Raw genomic sequence first — 19,151 nt, forward strand, 5'->3', positions numbered from 1 at the left:
CTGACAGCTAGCTCAGAGCCTGGAGCCTGCTTCCAGTTCTGTGTCTCCTTCTCTCTCTGCCCCTCCCCCTCTCATTCTCTCCCTCTCTCTCTCTCTCTCTCTCTCTCTCTCTCTCTGTATCAAAAATAAAAGCTGATTTCAAACGATATGGAGTAAAAGAGGTGAAAACAATCAAGGGATACTGATATTTCTGCCACCTTCTCCGCATAAGGCAGAACTGAAGGTGTGGAGCGGAGGAGTGGTCAAAACCGAAAGAAATGGTCCTTAGCCAGGTAGATGGTTGACTCTGCTTGTCTTAGCTTTCTTTAGTCGAAGAGGTGGCGTCACGTGACCCAAACAAATATGGCGCCTTATTTGCATCCTCCCTCCGTTGACCAATAGGAGTAGCGTCTGTCAGTCGTCCCACCCCACCACTCCCTCAGGCACCTTCCTAAATGGGATCGATCACCTGACTCCGCTCAAACATGGCTGCGCTGGAAGCTCTTTTGCTTTGGGTGACAGGAGCAGGTGAGTGTAAAGCGCCCCGGAGAAGGCGGGGGCGCTCTCCAGGACCCCTGGGCGCTCTCCAGGGCCCCTGTAGGGAGCGTCCCGGCGCTCCAATCCCCACCTTCCTCCAGCTCTGACAGAGACTCATCTGCTGATCTTCACTCCACCTAAAGTGAGGGCTCAAACTAGGGAGGTTCCTGCTGCATTTCTCATCCTTAGGGAAGCGACCACCTGGGGATTTGGAGCCGGACTGGGTCTAAAGTTAACTGGGGAATATGAAAGTGGATTTATGTGTCTGCGCCCCAGCTAATACGACTGTCAAGATTAATTAAATATTGGACGTGTGTAGAGAGATGGGATCCACCCCTCAGGGAAAGGTGGAACTTCTCAAAAAGAGATAATAGCATGTCAAATCAAACTTAAAACGATTATCAGGGAAGTAAGTCCCGCTTTTCCCAGCTAGGCTAGTAGTTATTAGTTTGTCTATAGTGCCTTCCGTTTCTCCTCACTGTGGTGTGTATTGTTTCCAGGAGGTGCTCCACGAATGAGAAAATTGACGATGTGTTCTGCGTAATTCATCTCTTTCTATCTCCCTGCACTCTGTGCTGGGAAAATGCATCATCCATTTGGAAAAGAGGAAACTGCTTCTCAGAAGCAGCTTTTTGGGTTTTTCTGTGAGTGCCTTCGCAGAGGAGAATGGGAGCTGGCACAGGCATGTGTACCTCAGCTACATGAGGCACAGGGGGATATCCCGAAGAAGGTGGAGGAAATACTTCAGGCGCTGGTGGTGTGTCCAGACCAGCTGAGGTAAGGGATCTCTCTTCTTCCCAGGCAGTCACAGGGTGGGAGACACGAGATCAACATTTGGGCTCTGGTCACCTACTGTCACCTACTCTCAGAAGAATTAGCAGAGGCAGAGTGTATTTCATGTGCTCTGAAAATGTATGTCTAGAATACATGCTTATTACTTAATCAATGTTGGCTTTAAATTATCATCTGAAATGGCATTTAATCCTGGCCAGCAAAGTGTGCCTGAAACCACCATTTCTTGATTATTATCATGAAAATAGATGGTGGAACTGCATTGAAAAGCATTTTCTTTGCCTCCAGAAAAGTAAACGCTGCTCTCTTTTTGCTTATGATATCGTAGCTTTAATAAAAGATTAGAAGTTAATTCACTTAAAGTTTTTATTTTGAAATAATTATATAAATATTAAAAATTATGTAAATAAGTTTTAATATTTCACAAAAGTGCAAAAAATACAAAGAGTAACCTTCCCCAGCTTCTCCCAATTGCAGTATCTCTTATATATATATTGTACAATGTCAAAATCAAGAAACTGACATATTGGTACATTACTGTTAACTAGACTACAGACCTTATTCAGTTTTTACCATTTTTCTAATGTTCATTTGTTGTTATGTGTGTAGTTCTGTGCAATTTTATCCATGTACAAATTCGTGTAACTACCAATAAAATCAAGATACAGAACTCTTCCATCACCACAAAAGAATTCCCTCACTTCCTGGGAATACCTCTTCGTATTTTGACCCCTCCTTTTACCCTGTTCTCTATCTAAATTTTTAACGAAGCTCTTCCTGGCAGTGCTTTTAACAACTAGTGGTATAACAGTTAAATTGCTATTTAGTCTTTCCCTCACTTTTCCTTACTTTGGCAGCTATATTATATTGTATTAGTATAAAGAGAGTAGAAACTTAGACAATTTTTCCCTTTATTTTTTTTCTCTTAAATTTGAGTTCTAGCCAATTTCTATCTAAATTACTGCAAAGAAACCCCTATGAATTCCTGTAACCCTGTGTTTAGCATAGAGTTAATAAATTTTTATGAAATTCCTTTTTTTCTTTAAGACCACTTGATTCAGTTTCTGTTTTCAAGAATATACTTTAGGGTACTTTAGGGAGCTTTGCTTTTTATGGTTTTCTGTGTAATGTTATTTTGTTTAAAAATAATAAAGACTAGGGGTGCCTGGGTAGCTCAGTCAGTTGGGCATCCAACTTTGGCTCAGGTAATGATCTCACAGTCTGTGGGTTTGAGCACTACGTCAGGCTCTGTGCTAACAGCCCAGAGCCTGGAGTGTGCTTCAGATTCTGTGTCTCACTCGCTCTCTCTGCTCCTTCCCTGCTCACGTTGTCTCTCTCTCAAAAATAAAAACATTTTTAAAAATCTAAATAATAATGATGATAATAATAATAAAAGACTATATAGGGAGGTGGAGATAGGAGGTAGGGGTGCGACTTTTTTTCCCTTTTTTTTTTTTTAATGAAATCTGCCAACATTATTCTGGTTCTAGTTTTATTGATCTATCATATACACTTGGAAATTTCTCGTTAGTACAATGTCTTGCCTGTTTAGGTTTAAAACAGACTGAGCAGTGAAATCCAAATCTTGGGTCACTAAAGAGAAAAGGTCAATAGAAATTTTGTTCAGAAATTTTTTTTTTTTCCTTTTTCAGATGTGGACTGGACATCAACCCTCAAAGATTAGCCTGGGTCTGGTTTCTTGTACTGGAAAAGTGGTTCTCCCAGGAGAAGGTAAGCAGATTTATATTTCAAAGTTTTTCTGAGGCCATGACTGAGAAGAATTTGGAAGTAATTTTAAGATTTCCTGTTACTTCCCTTATTATGAGGTTTGTCATATTACCCTCTCGGTATCAACAGTGAAATGGCTTGAGTTTTTATTGCTATTTCCCTACCTAAATTTATTCATTAATCCACTACATTGGTGACGTAATTCTCTTAAATACCACTGTGAGCCTTGTACCTGAACAGAACTTTGCAAAACTCAGTGAAAGTGACAACATAGCAAATAAAGTATGAACCTCATAATACACAAGCAATAGAGAATGGGCTCAGTTGAAACCTGGTTGTTCTTCCAAAACTCTCATCTTAACGAATCCTGTGTAATGAAAGCTTATAGATTTAAATCTCATTAATTAATAATTTGATTATACTTTCTATGAATTATGAATTATACACTAAAAGTTACCAAATGTAAAAGCAAAGTGAGCAAACTTAGTGAAAGAACCTTATAACGAAGTGCTTTTTTAAAAAAAGAAAGATTGCAGGGACGCCTGGGTGGCGTAGTCTGTTGGGTGTCTGACTTAGGATAAAGTCATGATCTTGTGATTCATGAGTTCGAGCACTACCTCACACTCTGGGCTGACAGCTCAGAGCCTGGAGCCTGTTTCGTGGATACTATGTCTCCTTTTCTCTCTGCCCTCCCCAGCTTGCTCTCGCTCTCGCTCTTGCTCGCACTCTCTTTCTCTCAAACATTAAAAAATATTCTTTAAAAAGATTGCTTTTAAAAGCCCTTTTAGAAGTATGTGATAATTATCAGAAATTGCTATCCATCAGAGCAATTTCTCTGAGATAATTTTGTGTTAAGCCCCAGAATTTAAGATTTTGTGTTTTTATTAATTTTTTAAAATGTATTATTATTTTGAGAGAGCAAGAGAGAGAGCTATAGAACAAGTGGGAGAGAGGCAGAGAGAGACATAGAGAGAGAATCCCAAGCAGGCTCTTCACTGACAGTACGGGGTCTGAACTCACCAACCATGAGATCATGACCTTAGCTTCAGACTCTTAAGTCAACTGAGCTATTCAAGCACCTGTATAGACTTTAAGATGTTAAAGTGGGGAACTGCCAACCCAGAAGAGAAGTGAAGAAATGACTGGCTCAGAGTCATTAGTTGACAGAACAAAGGCTGGAACCAAGATCTTTGACTTTGAATCCCCAGCCTACTGGTTTTTCCACCTGGACATTATTTTTAGCCTTCATGGACTTAAAAGCAAGAAACCATAAATTCAGTTTTGTAAATGTCTGTATGTCAGCCATATTTTCTTCTTTACTCCCCTCTGTCATGAGAATTAACTTTGCTTTTAGTTCCAGTTTTGTCTGACACTTTTCCTTCTCTACATTGCTGTCAAAAAAATACTAGAAATTACTAATCTAAATGTATTCCTTGTCCAGGCATTTGCAAGTCTAAAAAAAGGAAATGACAAAAAGACTAGCCAGGAGAGGGAAGAATGAGAAGCACAATTTAAAAAAATAAGCTCAGAATGATTAAGTTGGCTATAGTTTCAGAGTTAAAAGGGAAAACTTGAGTTAAAATATTCAGAGTGTCTTCTGAGAGAAAAAGAAAAAATGTCTGTTCTAAAGATCTTTCTAGTCCAAATGTGAAATTTGTCGAACCAGATGGACTTTCTCCTCACCGAAGGGCATTTACCTGGTTTATGGCTGCTTTGTTGCTTATTTTCTGTGCAGTTGCTCAACCAGACCAGGTGGTTGATTTCACTTCCATGGCTCCTTAGCCGTGTAGTTCTTGTTTTTCCAAACATCAAGACTATTTGGTCTTAAAGCTTCAGTGCCTTAGTTATTTAAACAGTTTTGGGAATGGTTTAAACTAAGCAAGGACCTCAGAGTCTTAACTCTTTTACTCTTAAGTCTTTTACAAGGACTAAGATTGCAAATGGGTTCTTAAGAGTAGTTCCCCAAGACCAGTTGCTATCCCAGAGTGGCCTTCATCTTTTAGGGGACTGCTGTCTGCCTTTCCTGTTCCAGAATCCCACCTTTTGTCAACAGCTTCCTTTTTAAATGTTTATTTATTTTCGAGGGAGAGGACGAGCAAGGGAGGAACAGAGAGAGGGGGACTCTGCGCTGACAGCAGCGAGCCCAATGCAGGGCTCAAACTCACAAACCAGGAGATGGGGACCTGAGCCGAAGTTGGACACTCAACCTGGAACTCAGGTGTCCCAAGCTTCCTTTTTAGTTATTAGTTGAGACAGTGATTCCATTTTCCCTTTTCTTCATCCACTTTTGCCTTCTGCCTTTTTATCCTGCAGTGGTTTATCTCTACATGTGGAAGCATGTGTGCAAAGATTTAACTGCAGGGATGTTCACCACCGTGCTACTTCTCAGAGAGGAAAACTGGGAGCAACTCCTGTGTCCACAGTACAGGATTGGTTAATCTGTTTGTAAAATACATTGCCACTACTAAAATGATGTGGTCAATGAACTTTCGGTGACATGGAAGGATGTTCTTACTGTACTATGTGAAAAAAAAAGTTTAGGAAACTATGCATTTGGGATGCATGCATAGAAATGGTCTGGATGCCCTTAAACCACAGTATTAATAGAAGCTCTCTTTCAGTAGGAAGATTTGGGGTTTGTATGTCTGTGTTTTCACTTAGCTATTTCCATAGTTTAATTTTTCTACATTGAACATGCCTTGCTTTGATAGTAAGATCTCTGCTTAGAAACATGGAGCAAATTCTTTCATATTTTAGAAATGTCAGTCATTTTTGACCCCACGTGTGCATAAAGTAATTTCACCAGTAAAATAATTATAAGCTAATGAGTCTTTGGGGTTCTAGATTAAAGTCCTATTATCTTAACCAGGTTTTGTTTTTTATCAAACCTGCTATCTATCTGGACAACTTATCTATGCCTTTCTTTTAGTCCTCAATAGAAGCACTTAACCTTTAGCTTTCCAGCATGAATTTTCCCCACCAACTTCTAATCACTAGCATTATATAAGCATTCAGATGGCATAGGTGCATGAAAGAGGGATGTGGTAAGAAGAAATAGGATTTCACACCAAGAACATACTAGATCATGTTAGCCTGTGACATGATGAATGGCACTTGAATAGAGTATGATCTTGTGTTCTAAACCCACCCCCACCAACCTCCCACCCCACACAATCCTGAAGGTGCTTCTTGCTTGAGATAGGAGACCTTACAATAAAATATGACTCCTGGAGGGGTGCCTGGGTGACTCAGTTGGTTAAGTGTCCAACCTCAGCCCAGCTCATGATCTTGTGGTTTGTGAGTTGGAGCCCCGCATCAGGCTCTGTGCTTGACAGCTTGGAGTCTGGAGCCTGCTTTGGATTCTGTGATTCCCGCTTTCTCTCTGCCCCTCCGCTGCTCACACTCTCTCTCTCAAAAATAAATAAACATTTTTAAAACTTTAATTTAAAAACCTGACTCCTGGGACCTTTCATCAGCCATGTGATTTATAGGTATCTTTAATTTAAAGCAATGTTTGTCAGGATTAGTCCTAGATTTTACTCTTATTTGTACTTGTGTCTGGAGAAAGGGAAATTATAATTTTAGTTTTATGAACCAGGTAAAGGCACGTTATTGTGAAACAAGCAGGTTCAGGAAGAGACAGGAGCTGTCTTTCTTTCAGACGTCAGTCTTCTCTCGTGGCATGTCTCTTTTTTTTTTTTTTTTAACGTCTTTTTTGAGAGACAGAGTGCAAATGGGGAAGGAGCAGAGAGAGTGGGAGACACAGAATCCGAAGCAGGCTCCAGGCTCTGAGCTGTCAGCACACAGCCTGACACGGGACTTGAACCCACAAACCATGAGATCATGACCTGAGCTGAAATCAGATGCTTAACTGACTGAGCCACCCAGGCGCCCTCATGTCTCATTAACAAATATTTGATGAGATCACTTTTTCATGCTTGAAATAATTAGAAAATACTTCCTAACCATTTCATCTTTAGTAAAGATTGTTTTTAGGGGCTCCTGAGTGGCTCAGTCAGTTAAGCACACGACTTCAGCTCAGATCATGATCTCACATCTCACAGCTCATGAGTTCTAGCCCTGCATTGGACTCTGTCTTGATAGCTCAGAGCCCGGAGCCTGCTTCAGGTTCTGTGTGTGTGTGTGTGTGTGTGTGTGTGTGTGTGTGTGTGTGTGTGTGTCTCTTTCTCTCTCTATTTCTTTCTCTCTCTTTCTCTCTCTTTCTCTCTCTCTCTCTCTCTCTCTCTCTCTCTCTCGCTGGCCCTTCCCCACTCATGCTCTGTCTCTCTGTCAGTGTGTGTGTGTCTCTCTCTCAAAAATAAACATTAAAAAATTCTTTAAATATACTTGGGGCACCTGGGTGGCTCAGTAGCTTAAATGGCTGACTCGTTTTCAGCTGAAGTCATAATCCCATGGTTTATGAGATCAAGCCCCATATTGGGCTCTGCACTGCTCAGGGTTCTCTTTCTCTCTTTGTGGCTCCCCTGTTCATGCTCTATTTCTCCCTCTCAAAATAAATACATAAATTTAAAAAATTTATATGTGTGTGTGTGTGTGTGTGTGTGTGTGTGTATCTATATATAAGCCATAGGTTTGTTTGATTTAGAGATTAAATGAAATTTTTTTTAATTTGTAAAAATATGACACACAGCACCTGGCACATAATAAGTGTTTAATAAGCATTAAATCCCTGCCTCTTTACTTTTGTTTTCCACCGTATAATGAATACCAAAAACGGGTTTGGAACAAAAGAGGATCATGTGGGCCTGACTCTCCCAGGCTTACTCATGACTGGGTGTTTGGACCCCACAAGGAGATTCTTTGAAAAAGACTTCATATGACAGAAAAGTCACATGAAATAAGCAAACCTTGGAATTTGAGGCAAATCAGAGTAGGATTTAAATGTTAGTATTTAAGAGGGATATGTATCCAAATGTAGCTGTTTTTATTTATAAAGAAACGCCTCTCAAACATATCCAGGAATTTAGTGGTTAAAAGTACTTTATCTTAGAGAAGCAGCAGAAATAAGACTAACTGAAGAGAAATATTCACTAATTATTTGGTAAGAATATGCCTAATCTCTATGCTTCCTTCTTATGATTCTTCCAGAAATTACTCCCAAGTGTTTTCCGGAGAAAGCTTGAGTTTCTTTTATTATCAGAAGACCTCCAAAGTGACATTCCTGAGGACATTCTCAAGGTGAGAGAGGGCTGGGGAGCTATCTGCCCAGGGTTACAGTCACTTGATACACTCAGCCCCCAAGGATCCATCAGAAATAGGTCCCAAGGAGGTTGGCTATACCCCTCTCAGGTAAGACCAAGTTAGGTAGAGGTCCCTTACAAGAGAGTTCAGAATTGGAATAAACTTACCTGATTTTAGAATTCTTAGAGTTGGATTGTCCAGAAGAACGAAGTAAAACTGGGGATTAAAGTTGGGTTTTTTTTTTTTCCATGAAAAAGGAATACATAAGTTGGATTTAAACTGGATGTTTGAATTTTTTACCCGTGTATCACAGTAAATATAAAGGGAGGAAGGAATTAGTGTTTGGTGAGTACCTCTTCTATAACTGGTGCACTGAATGTGGCAAAATCCTCACAACAAAGTTCTGGGGACAAATCAAACTAAGTCTTAACTATATCTATACTTAGGCGCCTGAGGTATGCTCTGAGCCTCGGTACTCATTTTCTTCATTTCCTGGCCACCAGCTAATTAAATACATTTTAACAGTAGGAGTTAAAGTGGGGACTTAGACTTGTATTAGGTCAAAGATTCATGGTCCCGTGACCATCTCGGAGGCAGTTTATGAAGAAGCATCCCTCCGTACTCTCCATAGGCATGGTGCTAAGGCATGAGAAATCACCTACTGCTCCATCCTCTCTTCTCCCTCTCCCTTAACCCTGCCAACAGATTAGAGGCTATAGAGAGTCTTGCCTTAAAAAAAATTTTTTTAGGTTTGTTTTTGAGAGGGAGAGAGAGACACACATAGAGCATGAGAAGGGAAGGGACAGAAAAAGAGGAAGACATGGAACTCAAAGCAGGCTCCAGGCTCTGCACTGTCAGCACAAAGCCTGACATGGGGCTCGAACTCATGAACTGTGAGATCATGCTTTACCTGAGCCGAAGTCAGACACTCAACCTACTGAGCCACTCAGGCGCCCCCTAGAGGTTCTTGCCTTTAAAGGCTTACCATCTAGTTGGGGAGAAAGACTAATACACATGCCACAATTATGGACTAAACCCGATGGCAGTAATTTTGAGTACTTTGAAAGCCCAATAAAGGAGAGTTGTATGAATTGGAGATATTAGGGAAGATTGTTTTGTTTTGTTTTTAAGTCTTTTTTTGTTTGTTTGTTTGTTTTGAGAGACAGAACACATGCACATGAACATGGGAGGGACAGAGAGGAAGGGGGACAGAGGATCCAAAGTATGCTCTACACTGACAGAGAGCCCGATGCAGGGCTCAAACCCACAAACCATGAGATATGACCTGAGCCAGAGTTGAATGCTTCACCAACTGAGCCACCCAGGTTCCCCTTGGGGAAGGCTTTAAAGGATGAGGAATGGACTATACCTCAAAATATGGCTAGGATTTAGAGCAGAGATTAAAAACTGATATGTAGTATTCTTTTAAAAGTTGAATTTAAATGCCATGTGAGTGGGCATCATGCCTCATACCCATTTGTTACCAGCTTGGTCTATGAATTTGCAGCCCTTGATTTAAATCTACAGTGCATATTTTGGAGAAGGTAAGGGGGGACTAGCTTGAGAATGGAGGCCTTGGGAAATTGAGTTGTTTCTTTGCCTCAATCTTTTTGCCTCAATCTCTTCATTTGTAAAATGAGGATAATAGTAATGTCTTTCTCTTAAGGTTGTTGTAAGGGTTAATTTGATTTTTCTGTGTAAAGGGCCTGGCACGAAGTAACTACTACAGAAGTGTTTGCTACTGCTACTATTACATACACACACATACTTCTCCTGAAGAAAGGAAAACATCAAGGCTTATAAATGCTAACGTTCTAGACATGCCTCCCATGGATCCCTCTCTTCATCCTCTATTTAGGAGCTGTATGAGGCCTTAGCACAAGATTCAAGAGGCCCTGTGCTTGATGGAAATCAGAGGCAGGATGGCTGGACCCTTCGGCTCAGCTCAGAAGCCGTCTCTGTGCTCTGGGATCTTCTGAGGCAGGCTCCCCAGCCAGCACAGGCCCTGCTGCAGCTCCTGCTTAGAGAAGATGACGGCCTTGGCCCCTGTGGCTGGCCCCTGCAGAAGGCGCTGGTGGACTTCATTCGAAGGGCACTTCAGGTTGTGCAGGGCCTCGCCACTGGGCCCCCTGGTGAAGTAGATGCCATCTACGGAGCCCTACGGACTCTGCGTTGCCCTGCTGAGCCTCTCGGGGTTGAGCTGCGTCTCCTTTGTGAGGAGCTACTGGAGGCTTGCAGGGCTGAGGGGAGCCCCCTGCAGGAGGAGCGGGTGCTCGGCTGCCTGCTCCACAAGGCAGGACGGGGCCTGCTCTCCCTGTACGGCCATACGTATGCAGTGAAGGCCGCAGAAAAGCCAGCGAAGGCCATACCCTCGGGAAAAGGTGTGTTCCCTTTGCTGCTTCTCCTTTTGTGTTGGTAATTATGCTGTACCCAACCTCTGAAGTTTCCTCTAGGCTGGTGCCTTCCAAGTTGCTCAGGAAATCTAGTGGAGGAGCTAAGCAAAATGGTAAGGTGTTCTTTTGTAAAAGTACAGATTTTGTAGTCCGAGATGGAATGATGGGAAAAACATAACAAAGTAATAGCAGTAGCAGGAAAGAGCTTTTCAGAAGCTACTGAGAAAAGTTGAAGGGTCTTTAAGACAGAAGTGTAGAAAGCCTGGCCTAAATTTTTAAAAGTGGGAACTCTCATGCCTGTTAGTTTTCAAATGGGCTTTAACCTAGGAAAGAAGAGCTTCTTCTTCCCCGGTAACCCTGTCTGGTTTGATTTGTAGTCTCCTCCGATCATCTAGATCCTGAGCAGGCAATGCTGGCCCTGTTCTCCAATCCTGACCCAGCCCAGGCTTGGAAATCAGCCTACTTCTACTGCTTAAGCAACAGCAAGCACTTCCTCGAGCAGATCCTGGTACGTCAAACTTACTCATTCTTCATCACAGAAGTACCCAGGGATTCTCTGTAGGCTTTTTCATTTCTCCTTTCTCTCCCACTCATTTATCCAACACAAAGCAATCTAATTAGTGATGTGTCATTTGGTGTGTCCATCCCACAGTCCCAGGGGAAGGAAGGCTCTGAGAACCAGTATCATTCATAATTAGAACTGCAGTCATTTTATATCTGCCCCTTTGGCAGGGACTAAGATGTTGGATACATGTAAGTTTTCTGGAAGGTGTGAGAAAGAAAAGACTGTGGCAGCAATATGTTGCCTACCAGACAGGGGAATTTAATCACTCTAACCTCCTTCCAGACTGCAGTCAAGGTTTAATTTATTCAACAGATATTTATTAACCTCATCCTGTGTGCCAGGCACTGTGCTAGGAGCTGGGGTTACAACAGAAGTCAGTCCCTGCCTTCCGAGAGCTTATAATCTAGTGTTTTTGTAAACATTTTGTACTCAATTGGCCACGTCTGTCATTGTTCAGCATCTCCCTGCTCTACTAAAAAGCTTTCTACCCTAATGAGCAGCAAGTTCACAAAACCCCTTACATTAGCCCCCCGTTGGCTTACAGGTGACAGCACTCACGCTGCTGAAAGAGGAAGACTTCCCCAGTCTTGGCTGCTTACTCGACAGAGAATTCAGGCCTCTCAGTCGACTGCTCGTGCTGCTGGGCTGGACACACTGCCAGAGCCTGGCATCAGCCAAGAGTCTGCTCCAGACACTCCACGGGACCCAGGTAACTCTCACCCTGCAGTGTGAGCTGCTCCAGAAGTGAGCGATACGGGACTTTGAGGTGGCGCAGAATGCAGGGTCCTGAAGTCAGTCACAGTCTCTGACCCCAGGTTCCTGAGTCCACATCTCTTTCTTCTCCCGTATCAACGCAGGACCAGGGCTGTGACCAGCTGCTCAGGGAGGCCTGTGATGGGCTGGGGGCTCACCTGGAGGTCCTGGAGTGGTGTGTACAACAGAGCAGGTACAGTCCTGTGCAGCCAGGCCCCTTCCCACCATTGGGCACACTTGATCTCATGCTCCACACGTGTGGCCATTTCAAGGCACCTTCCACCTAGATGTCTGAGTTGACAGCATTGACCAGCAACTAATAATCGTTCCAACTATTAAACCAGGGAAGAAACATACGTGATGATTATTATCTTTACCATAGCCATGAGGTTATAACTAGAGGGAACTTGGAGGATGACAGTGATAAAAGGAACAAAAGCTCACATTTCCTGAGCACTTACTATATGCCAGACATTGCTGTGAGCCCTTTAAGTGGATGATTTCACTGAAGCCTCACGATAATTCTGTGAGGCAGATACCAATATTACCCTCATTTTAAAGGTGGGACAACTTAAGCCTGGAGATGTTAAATAACATGCCTAAAGTGACATAGCTAGTGAATGTGGTCCATGTTCTTAGGCATGTGTTATCCTGGATCACAAGTTCATTCAACAGCTGCCTATTGAACTGTGTGCAAAGCTGTGCCTCCCTGAAAACTTCGCCTTAAATCTTCCTGTGATCCAGTTTCATGTTTTGTTCTTCACACACATCACCAGCACTTCCTAAAGTAGAGTAAGCAGAGGGGGAAGTGGTGAGGGGCCCTTACTCAAAGCAAAGCAGAGAAGATTGGGTCAGCTTTTAGCTAGGAAGAGTATGGAAATTGGTAAACCTAATCTATAGGCCCTTTCTAAATCCTACTGACCAAAAAGGCCCTTTCTAGGGTCCTTTCTAGATAACTAGAGCTAACTCGGTGGGTGTTCTTTCCTACAGTAAATAAAATGCTCTGCTCTATCCAGACGAGCTAGAATTTAATGTTGAGGGAAGTGAAACCTGTGCAGTATTGAGCCAGAGAGAAGGAATAGACAGCATAGAGATGGGTCTTTCTTAGAGCAATTCTGTAACTGACTCTATTCCATCCTCTCAATTTTGCCCTTTAGCAACCCCATACCAAAGAGAGATCTCTTATGTCATTTACATGGTGGAGACAGCCACTCCGTGCTGTACTCGCTCCATCACCTTACCAACCTTCCAGCCCTCAGGGAGGAAGATGTTCTCAAGCTCTTACAGAAGGTACCAGCCAAGGACCCCCAGCAAGAGCATGGTGAGTTAGTGATGGAGTGACTTGGTCAAGCTTCCCTCTTAGGACAGTCCTGCACCAGTTTCTTTTAGTGCAATATTTATCTAGATGTGATCTGTCAAGGTGTGTGGTCCAGCAGGCGCCTGCTAAATTATCCCTATTTGCTTTCATCAGATTATGGGATGTAGGGGCACTCCTTATTTGGTGAGGCATAGGGAATCCCATGAGAACAGTCCCAGAGGAACCTTTGTCCTTGGGGAACCCATCTCAGGAACCACTCGCGCACCTGCATGCCAGTGAAGTGGAATCAGGACCTGCCCTCTCTGAGTTTGCAGCACTGTCATTGGCAATATTTATGCAAGTTCTTGGTGAATCTTTCCGTGCTTTATAAGCTTCCTCCTAGCAGCTTCTGGGCTTCTTTCCCTCTCGTCTCTTCTTCATGATCTACTAAACAGATGAAGTTTAGAAGAAAGGCTTGTCTAAAGCAATAAAAAGTCTTGTTTTAGCCTTGTATCTCTGCTTAAAACACAACTCTTTTTGCTCTCAAAAATCACTTCATAGCATAAAACCCAGGCCAGGGACACTTAGCTCTGAGAGAAACAAATGCTTTCATGTGGCAGTAGATGTTTCTCAACCTAGATGCTTTGATTACTTTATAAGAGTACCTACCACTAATTGGAAAGCCAGTGTTAACTATGTTCTAAATTTTTTTTCTGGTAAAGTAGGCAATTTGTTTACCAGATTTCCTAAGAGAAATATGTTTTTGACATATGCGTACAAAAGCCTCCCAGAGAAGTATTTTAACTTGGATCCTTGGTGACCCACCAGGACACTTGAACTTGGAAAAGGCAAAAGAAGAGCAATAATAGGGCTGGAATTAAGCTGACACAAGAGAGCCATCTGGGGTACAAAATATAAGGGGCTACTCACTCTCAGGGTCAGGCAAGTACTTGCAAATCCTGGCCCTTATCCATAAGGCCGTACTGAGGTCAGGGGCATAGAACAGTACTGGTTCTCATTCTTCATATTACCCCCGAGCTTGGTAAAGCTGAGGTTACTTCCTAGAAGTAATCACTGGAAGTCTATATATAAACGGGTTTATTACAACATCATAGTGGCAAAGCATCCCTAACTCCTGTATGCCCTGCCCAAGAAGAATCCCTGGGGAAGGGATTCATTCAGTAGAACTCTGCAACCATCAGAAATTTATTCCATGAAGAGGTACAATAAAATGCTTATACTATAATATTTAAGAAGTAGGAAAATTAAATAGTATGTAAAATATCATTCCACTGAATTTAAATACATACTCACATATGTATGCATAACTGTTAAAAGCATTAAACCAGAATGTAACAATGGCTATATTTAGCAGGTAGGATCATGGGTAATATTTCTTTTCTTCTTTTTTGCTTTACTACATTTAATGCTTTTCTTTTTTTTTTTGAGAAGGTTGTATGTTTTTAAGGCAGCAGATTTCTGTATATTAATTTTGTATCCTGCAACTTTACTGAATTCATTTATCAGTTCTAGTAGTTTTTTGATGAAGTCTTACGGCTTTTTATATATAGTATTATGTCATCTACAAATAGTGAAAATTTTATTTTTTCCTTACCAATTTGGATGACTTTTTTTTTTCTTATGTGATTGCTGTGGCTAGGACTTCCAATACTATGTTAAATGAAAGTGGTAAGAATGGATATCCTTGTCTTGTTCCTGATCTTAGAGGAAAACCTTTTAGTTTTTTACCGTTGAGTATGATGTTAGCTGTGGGTTTCTCAAATCTACTTTGTTGAGAGTTTTTATCATTAATGGATGTTGTGCTTTCTTAAATGCTTTTTCTACATCTGTTGAGATGATCATATGGCTTTTATTCTTCCTTTTGTTAATGTGATATATCATGTTGATTGATTAGTGAGTATTGAATCACCCTTACATCCCTGGAATAAGTCCCTCTTGATTATAGTGAATACATTTTTTCTAATGTATTATTGGATTCAGTTTTCTATTTTGTTGAGGATTTTTGCATCTATGTTCATCAGAGATACTGGCCTATAATTTTCTTTTCTTGTGATATCTTTATTTGGTTTTGATATGAGGATAATGTTGGCCTCATAGAATGTATTTGGAAGCTTTCCTTCCTTTTCTGGTTTTTGTAATAGTTCGAGAACAGGTATTATTAACTCTTCTTTAAATGTTTCCTGGAGGGGCACCTGGGTGGCTCAGTTGATTAAGCGTCCAACTTTGGCTCAAGTCATGATCTCACGGTTTGCAGGTTCGAGCCCCACCTCGGGCTCTGTGCTGACTGCTAGCTCAGAACCTGGAGCCTGCTTCAGATTCTGTGTCTCTTTTGCTCTCTGCCCCTCCTCTGTTCACGTCTGTCTCTCTCTGTCTCTCAAAAATAAATAAATGTTAAAAAAAAATTTTTTTTAATGTTTGCTTGTGTTCACCTGTGGAGCTATCTGGTTCTGGACCTGGGAGTTTTACAATTACTAATTCTGTTTTATTGCTAGGAATCAGTCTGTTCAAATTTTCTGTTTATTCCTGATTTAGTTCTGGAAAGTTATATGTTTATAGGAATTTATCAATTTCTCCAGGTTTTTCCAATTTGTTGTCATGTAATTTTTCATAATATTCTCTCATAATCCTTTTATTTCTGTGGTGTTGTTTCTTCTCCTTCATTTCTAGTTTTATTTATTTGAACGCTCTCTATCTTTCTTTTTCTTTATGAGTCTGGCTAAAAGGTATACCAATTTTGTTCATCTTTTCAAAGAACCAACTCTTAGTTTCATTGATCTGTTTGTTCTAATGTTTCTTTTGTCTCTCATTTATTTCTTCTTTAATCTTTATTATTTCCTTACTTCCACTGGCTTTGGGCTTTGTTCTTTTTCTAGCTCGTGTAGGTGTAAAGTTGGTTGTTTATTTGAGATTTTTTTTGTTTCTTGAACTAGGTCTGTATTATTTTAATCTTCCCTCTTAAAACAGGTTTTTCTGTATCCAGTGTGGGACCATTGTGTTTTTAGTGTTTTTATTTTCATTTGTCTCCATGTTTTAGTTCCTCTTTGATTTCTTGGTTGACCCCCTCATTGTTGAGCAACAACACATTACTTAAGCCTCTGTGTATTTATATTCTTTCCAGATTTTTTTCTTGTGGTTGACTTCTAGTTTCATACCATTTTGTCAGAAAAGATGCATGATATGATTTCATTCTTTTTGAATTTATTGAGACCTGTTTTGTGGCATAACATGTGATTTACTCTGGAGAGTTTTCCATGTGCACTTGAAAAGACTGTATTCTTCTGTTTGGGATGGAATGTTTTGAATATATCTGTTAGATCTATCTGGTCTGATATGTCAGTCAGAGCCACTGTTTCCTTATTGATTTTCTGTCTGGTGGTCTGTCCATTCATGTAAGTGAGTTGTTAATTCACTTACTATTATTGTATTATTATCAATTATTGTATTATTATTATTGTATTATTGTCAATTTCTTCCTTTATGTCTGTTAATAGCTGCTTTATGTTTTTAGGTGCTTCCATATTGGGTGCATAAATATTTACAATTATTATATTCTCTTTTAACTTTTTTTTGAGAGACAGAGAGACAGATCATGAGCAGGGGAGGGGCAGAGTGAGAGAGAGAGACACAGAATCGGAAGCAGGCTCTAGGCTCTGAGCTGCCAGCACAGAGCCTGACATGGGATTTGACCCCACGAACTGTGAGATCATGACCTGAGCTGAAGCTGGACACTCAACCGATTGAGCCACCAGACACCCCTAATTATTATATTCTCTTGTTAGACTGTTCCCTGTATCATTATGTAATGCCCTTCTTTGTCTCTGGTTACAGTCTTTGTTTTAAAGTCTTTTTTGTCAGATATAAGTATTGCTACCCCAGCTTTCTTTTCATTCTGTTTGCATGGCAAATGTTTTTCCATCCCTTCACCTTGAATCTGCAGGTGTCTTTAGGTCTGAAGTGAGTCTCTTATATGCAGCATATAGATGGTTTGAGCAGGTTGTATTTTTGGTATGGAAAGAATTAGGGTCAGATTAAAATGTCAGAAACCCTTTGAATATTCTAGTACCTTCTCCTGGGATTCAAAAAAAATTTTGTTTTTTAAGTTTATTTATTTTGAGAGAAAGCAAAAATATGAGCAGGGGAGACGCAGAGAAAGAGGGAGAGAAAGAATCCCAAAAAGTCTCCACACTGTCAGCACAGAGCCTTTATGTGAGAATGACCTGAGTTGAAGTTGGACGCTTAATTAACTAGCTGAGCCACCCAGGCACCTCTAAAAAAATTTTTTTTATGAGAAATTAGAGATCACCGTTTATGATTTCTTAATTTCTGCTTCAGTGCTTTCTTAACAATGTTAAATATTCATTTCTAATTTTTCATTGCCTTTACTCTCATTACTCAATTTAAATGCATTTTAAGCCTATCTCTTGGATAATGTGGCACTAGCTGACTAAATATTAATTTGACATTTTAATTTTTTACAAAAGAAAAACAGGTATTTTAAGAAATATAAGGGAAAGACTTGTTAAATGGCCATGAGGGCTACAGTGAACGGCCATGTAGAAGGGAGGCTGCTGGGAAAAGAAACAGAGGAACTGGGGGTTGGTGTTGATTGGAGGAAAGGGCCCAGAAAAAGCACAACTCAAACTGACAGCAAGAAGAGAGGGTGAGAACACTGAGCCTGAAGCGCAGGATGTCTCTGCTCAGCCGTATGTGCAGCTCCTGCCTGCGACTCTGAAGTTCTCCCTGTTTCTCTACAACTCAGATTCAGCCGATGCGCCAGTCCCTGAGCACCTGAGCCAGTGTCAGAACCTGACGCTGTACCAGAGCTTCTGTGCCATGAAGTATGCCATCTATGCCCTCTGTGTGAACTCACACCAGCACTCCCAGTGCCAGGCATGCAGAGGCAGCCCCTCTGAGGACCTGGCCTCGGCTGCAGAGCCAGCGAGTGATTCTGTCTCCTCCCCAGGTACAGCACTTCCCCCGTGCACCCCATCCCTCATGGAAGCTGGGAACAGCCTCTCCCAGTGAGTTCTTCATGGGATTGGGAGGTGGCCTTGGTTTTATTATGCCCAGGAATAACGTCATCCATTTATCAGCCTGAGTGAATCAAAAGGACATGGAGGAAAGCAAGTGATTTGCCTAAGTTCTAATGGAGTCTGTTCACACAGTGTATTGTTTTCCAGATGCTTCTTTTTTTAACTACAACTCACAGTGGAAATAGCATTTCATATTACATTCCTGTTTGCACTTAGGTATATAATTTACATAGTGTAAATGAATATGTGTGTAAGAGATATGTACACTAAGTTTTAGGAAATAATACCCTGCCAAGTGGAGCACAGTCTTGATTATTTTTCTGTTCCATTTTTTAAAAATAGTTTATAGTTTATTGTCAAATTGGTTTCCATTGTTCTATTTTTTTTAATGTAGCTCTTTAAAGCAGTGTCATAGTTCATAGCCTACATTATGACAGAACCTCCTGTTTTATCCTCTTTGTTTTTTCTTAGTAACTTATAATTCCTTAACTTGCCCTCTGTGACTAGGGGTCAATTATCTCTCCCATGCAGCTTTGAAATAGGCTTGGACCTCTGAGCCTGGTATTTCTTGCTTCTTCATGAGATATAGGTAGCTTGTGATCACCTTTAGTGTAAGACTGGATGCAAGTAGAATTGAGGGATAAGGAGTCTCTATGCTACCTTCATTCCAGGACCTGAAATACAAAGTGCTTGTCAGAGATGAGGAATAATATATATTTTTTTAATTATTCATTTTTTTATATTTTTGTTTTTGAGAGAGAGAGCATGAGAAGGGGAGGGTCAGAGAGAGAGGGAGACACAGAATCCAAAGCAGGCTCCAGGCTCCGAGCTAGCTGTCAGCACAGAGCCCA

At 41.1% G+C, this 19,151-nt stretch overlaps 1 protein-coding gene across 4 annotated transcripts in view; it reads left to right on the plus strand.

Annotated features, from left to right (window-relative positions):
- The first annotated feature begins 441 nt into the window (after nucleotides 1-441).
- Nucleotides 442-19,151, plus strand: part of ZFYVE26 (zinc finger FYVE-type containing 26) — a 66,949-nt gene continuing 48,239 nt past the window's right edge. For 2 of the 4 annotated variants that reach the window (XM_029951144.1, XM_029951146.1), the window contains exons 1-10: nucleotides 442-507; nucleotides 1,017-1,293; nucleotides 2,961-3,039; nucleotides 8,146-8,235; nucleotides 10,097-10,619; nucleotides 11,009-11,139; nucleotides 11,741-11,905; nucleotides 12,054-12,142; nucleotides 13,107-13,270; nucleotides 18,027-18,230. In XM_029951144.1, coding sequence (XP_029807004.1) covers nucleotides 1,100-1,293; nucleotides 2,961-3,039; nucleotides 8,146-8,235; nucleotides 10,097-10,619; nucleotides 11,009-11,139; nucleotides 11,741-11,905; nucleotides 12,054-12,142; nucleotides 13,107-13,270; nucleotides 18,027-18,230 — 1,639 coding nt within the window. In that variant the 5' untranslated portion in view covers nucleotides 442-507; nucleotides 1,017-1,099. The remainder of the gene's footprint in view (nucleotides 508-1,016; nucleotides 1,294-2,960; nucleotides 3,040-8,145; nucleotides 8,236-10,096; nucleotides 10,620-11,008; nucleotides 11,140-11,740; nucleotides 11,906-12,053; nucleotides 12,143-13,106; nucleotides 13,271-18,026; nucleotides 18,231-19,151) is intronic. The other 2 variants (XM_029951145.1, XM_029951147.1) reach the window with 2 other exon arrangements.

This window comes from Suricata suricatta, chromosome 9 (genome assembly GCF_006229205.1).
Source record: "Suricata suricatta isolate VVHF042 chromosome 9, meerkat_22Aug2017_6uvM2_HiC, whole genome shotgun sequence".
NCBI lineage: Eukaryota > Metazoa > Chordata > Mammalia > Carnivora > Herpestidae > Suricata > Suricata suricatta.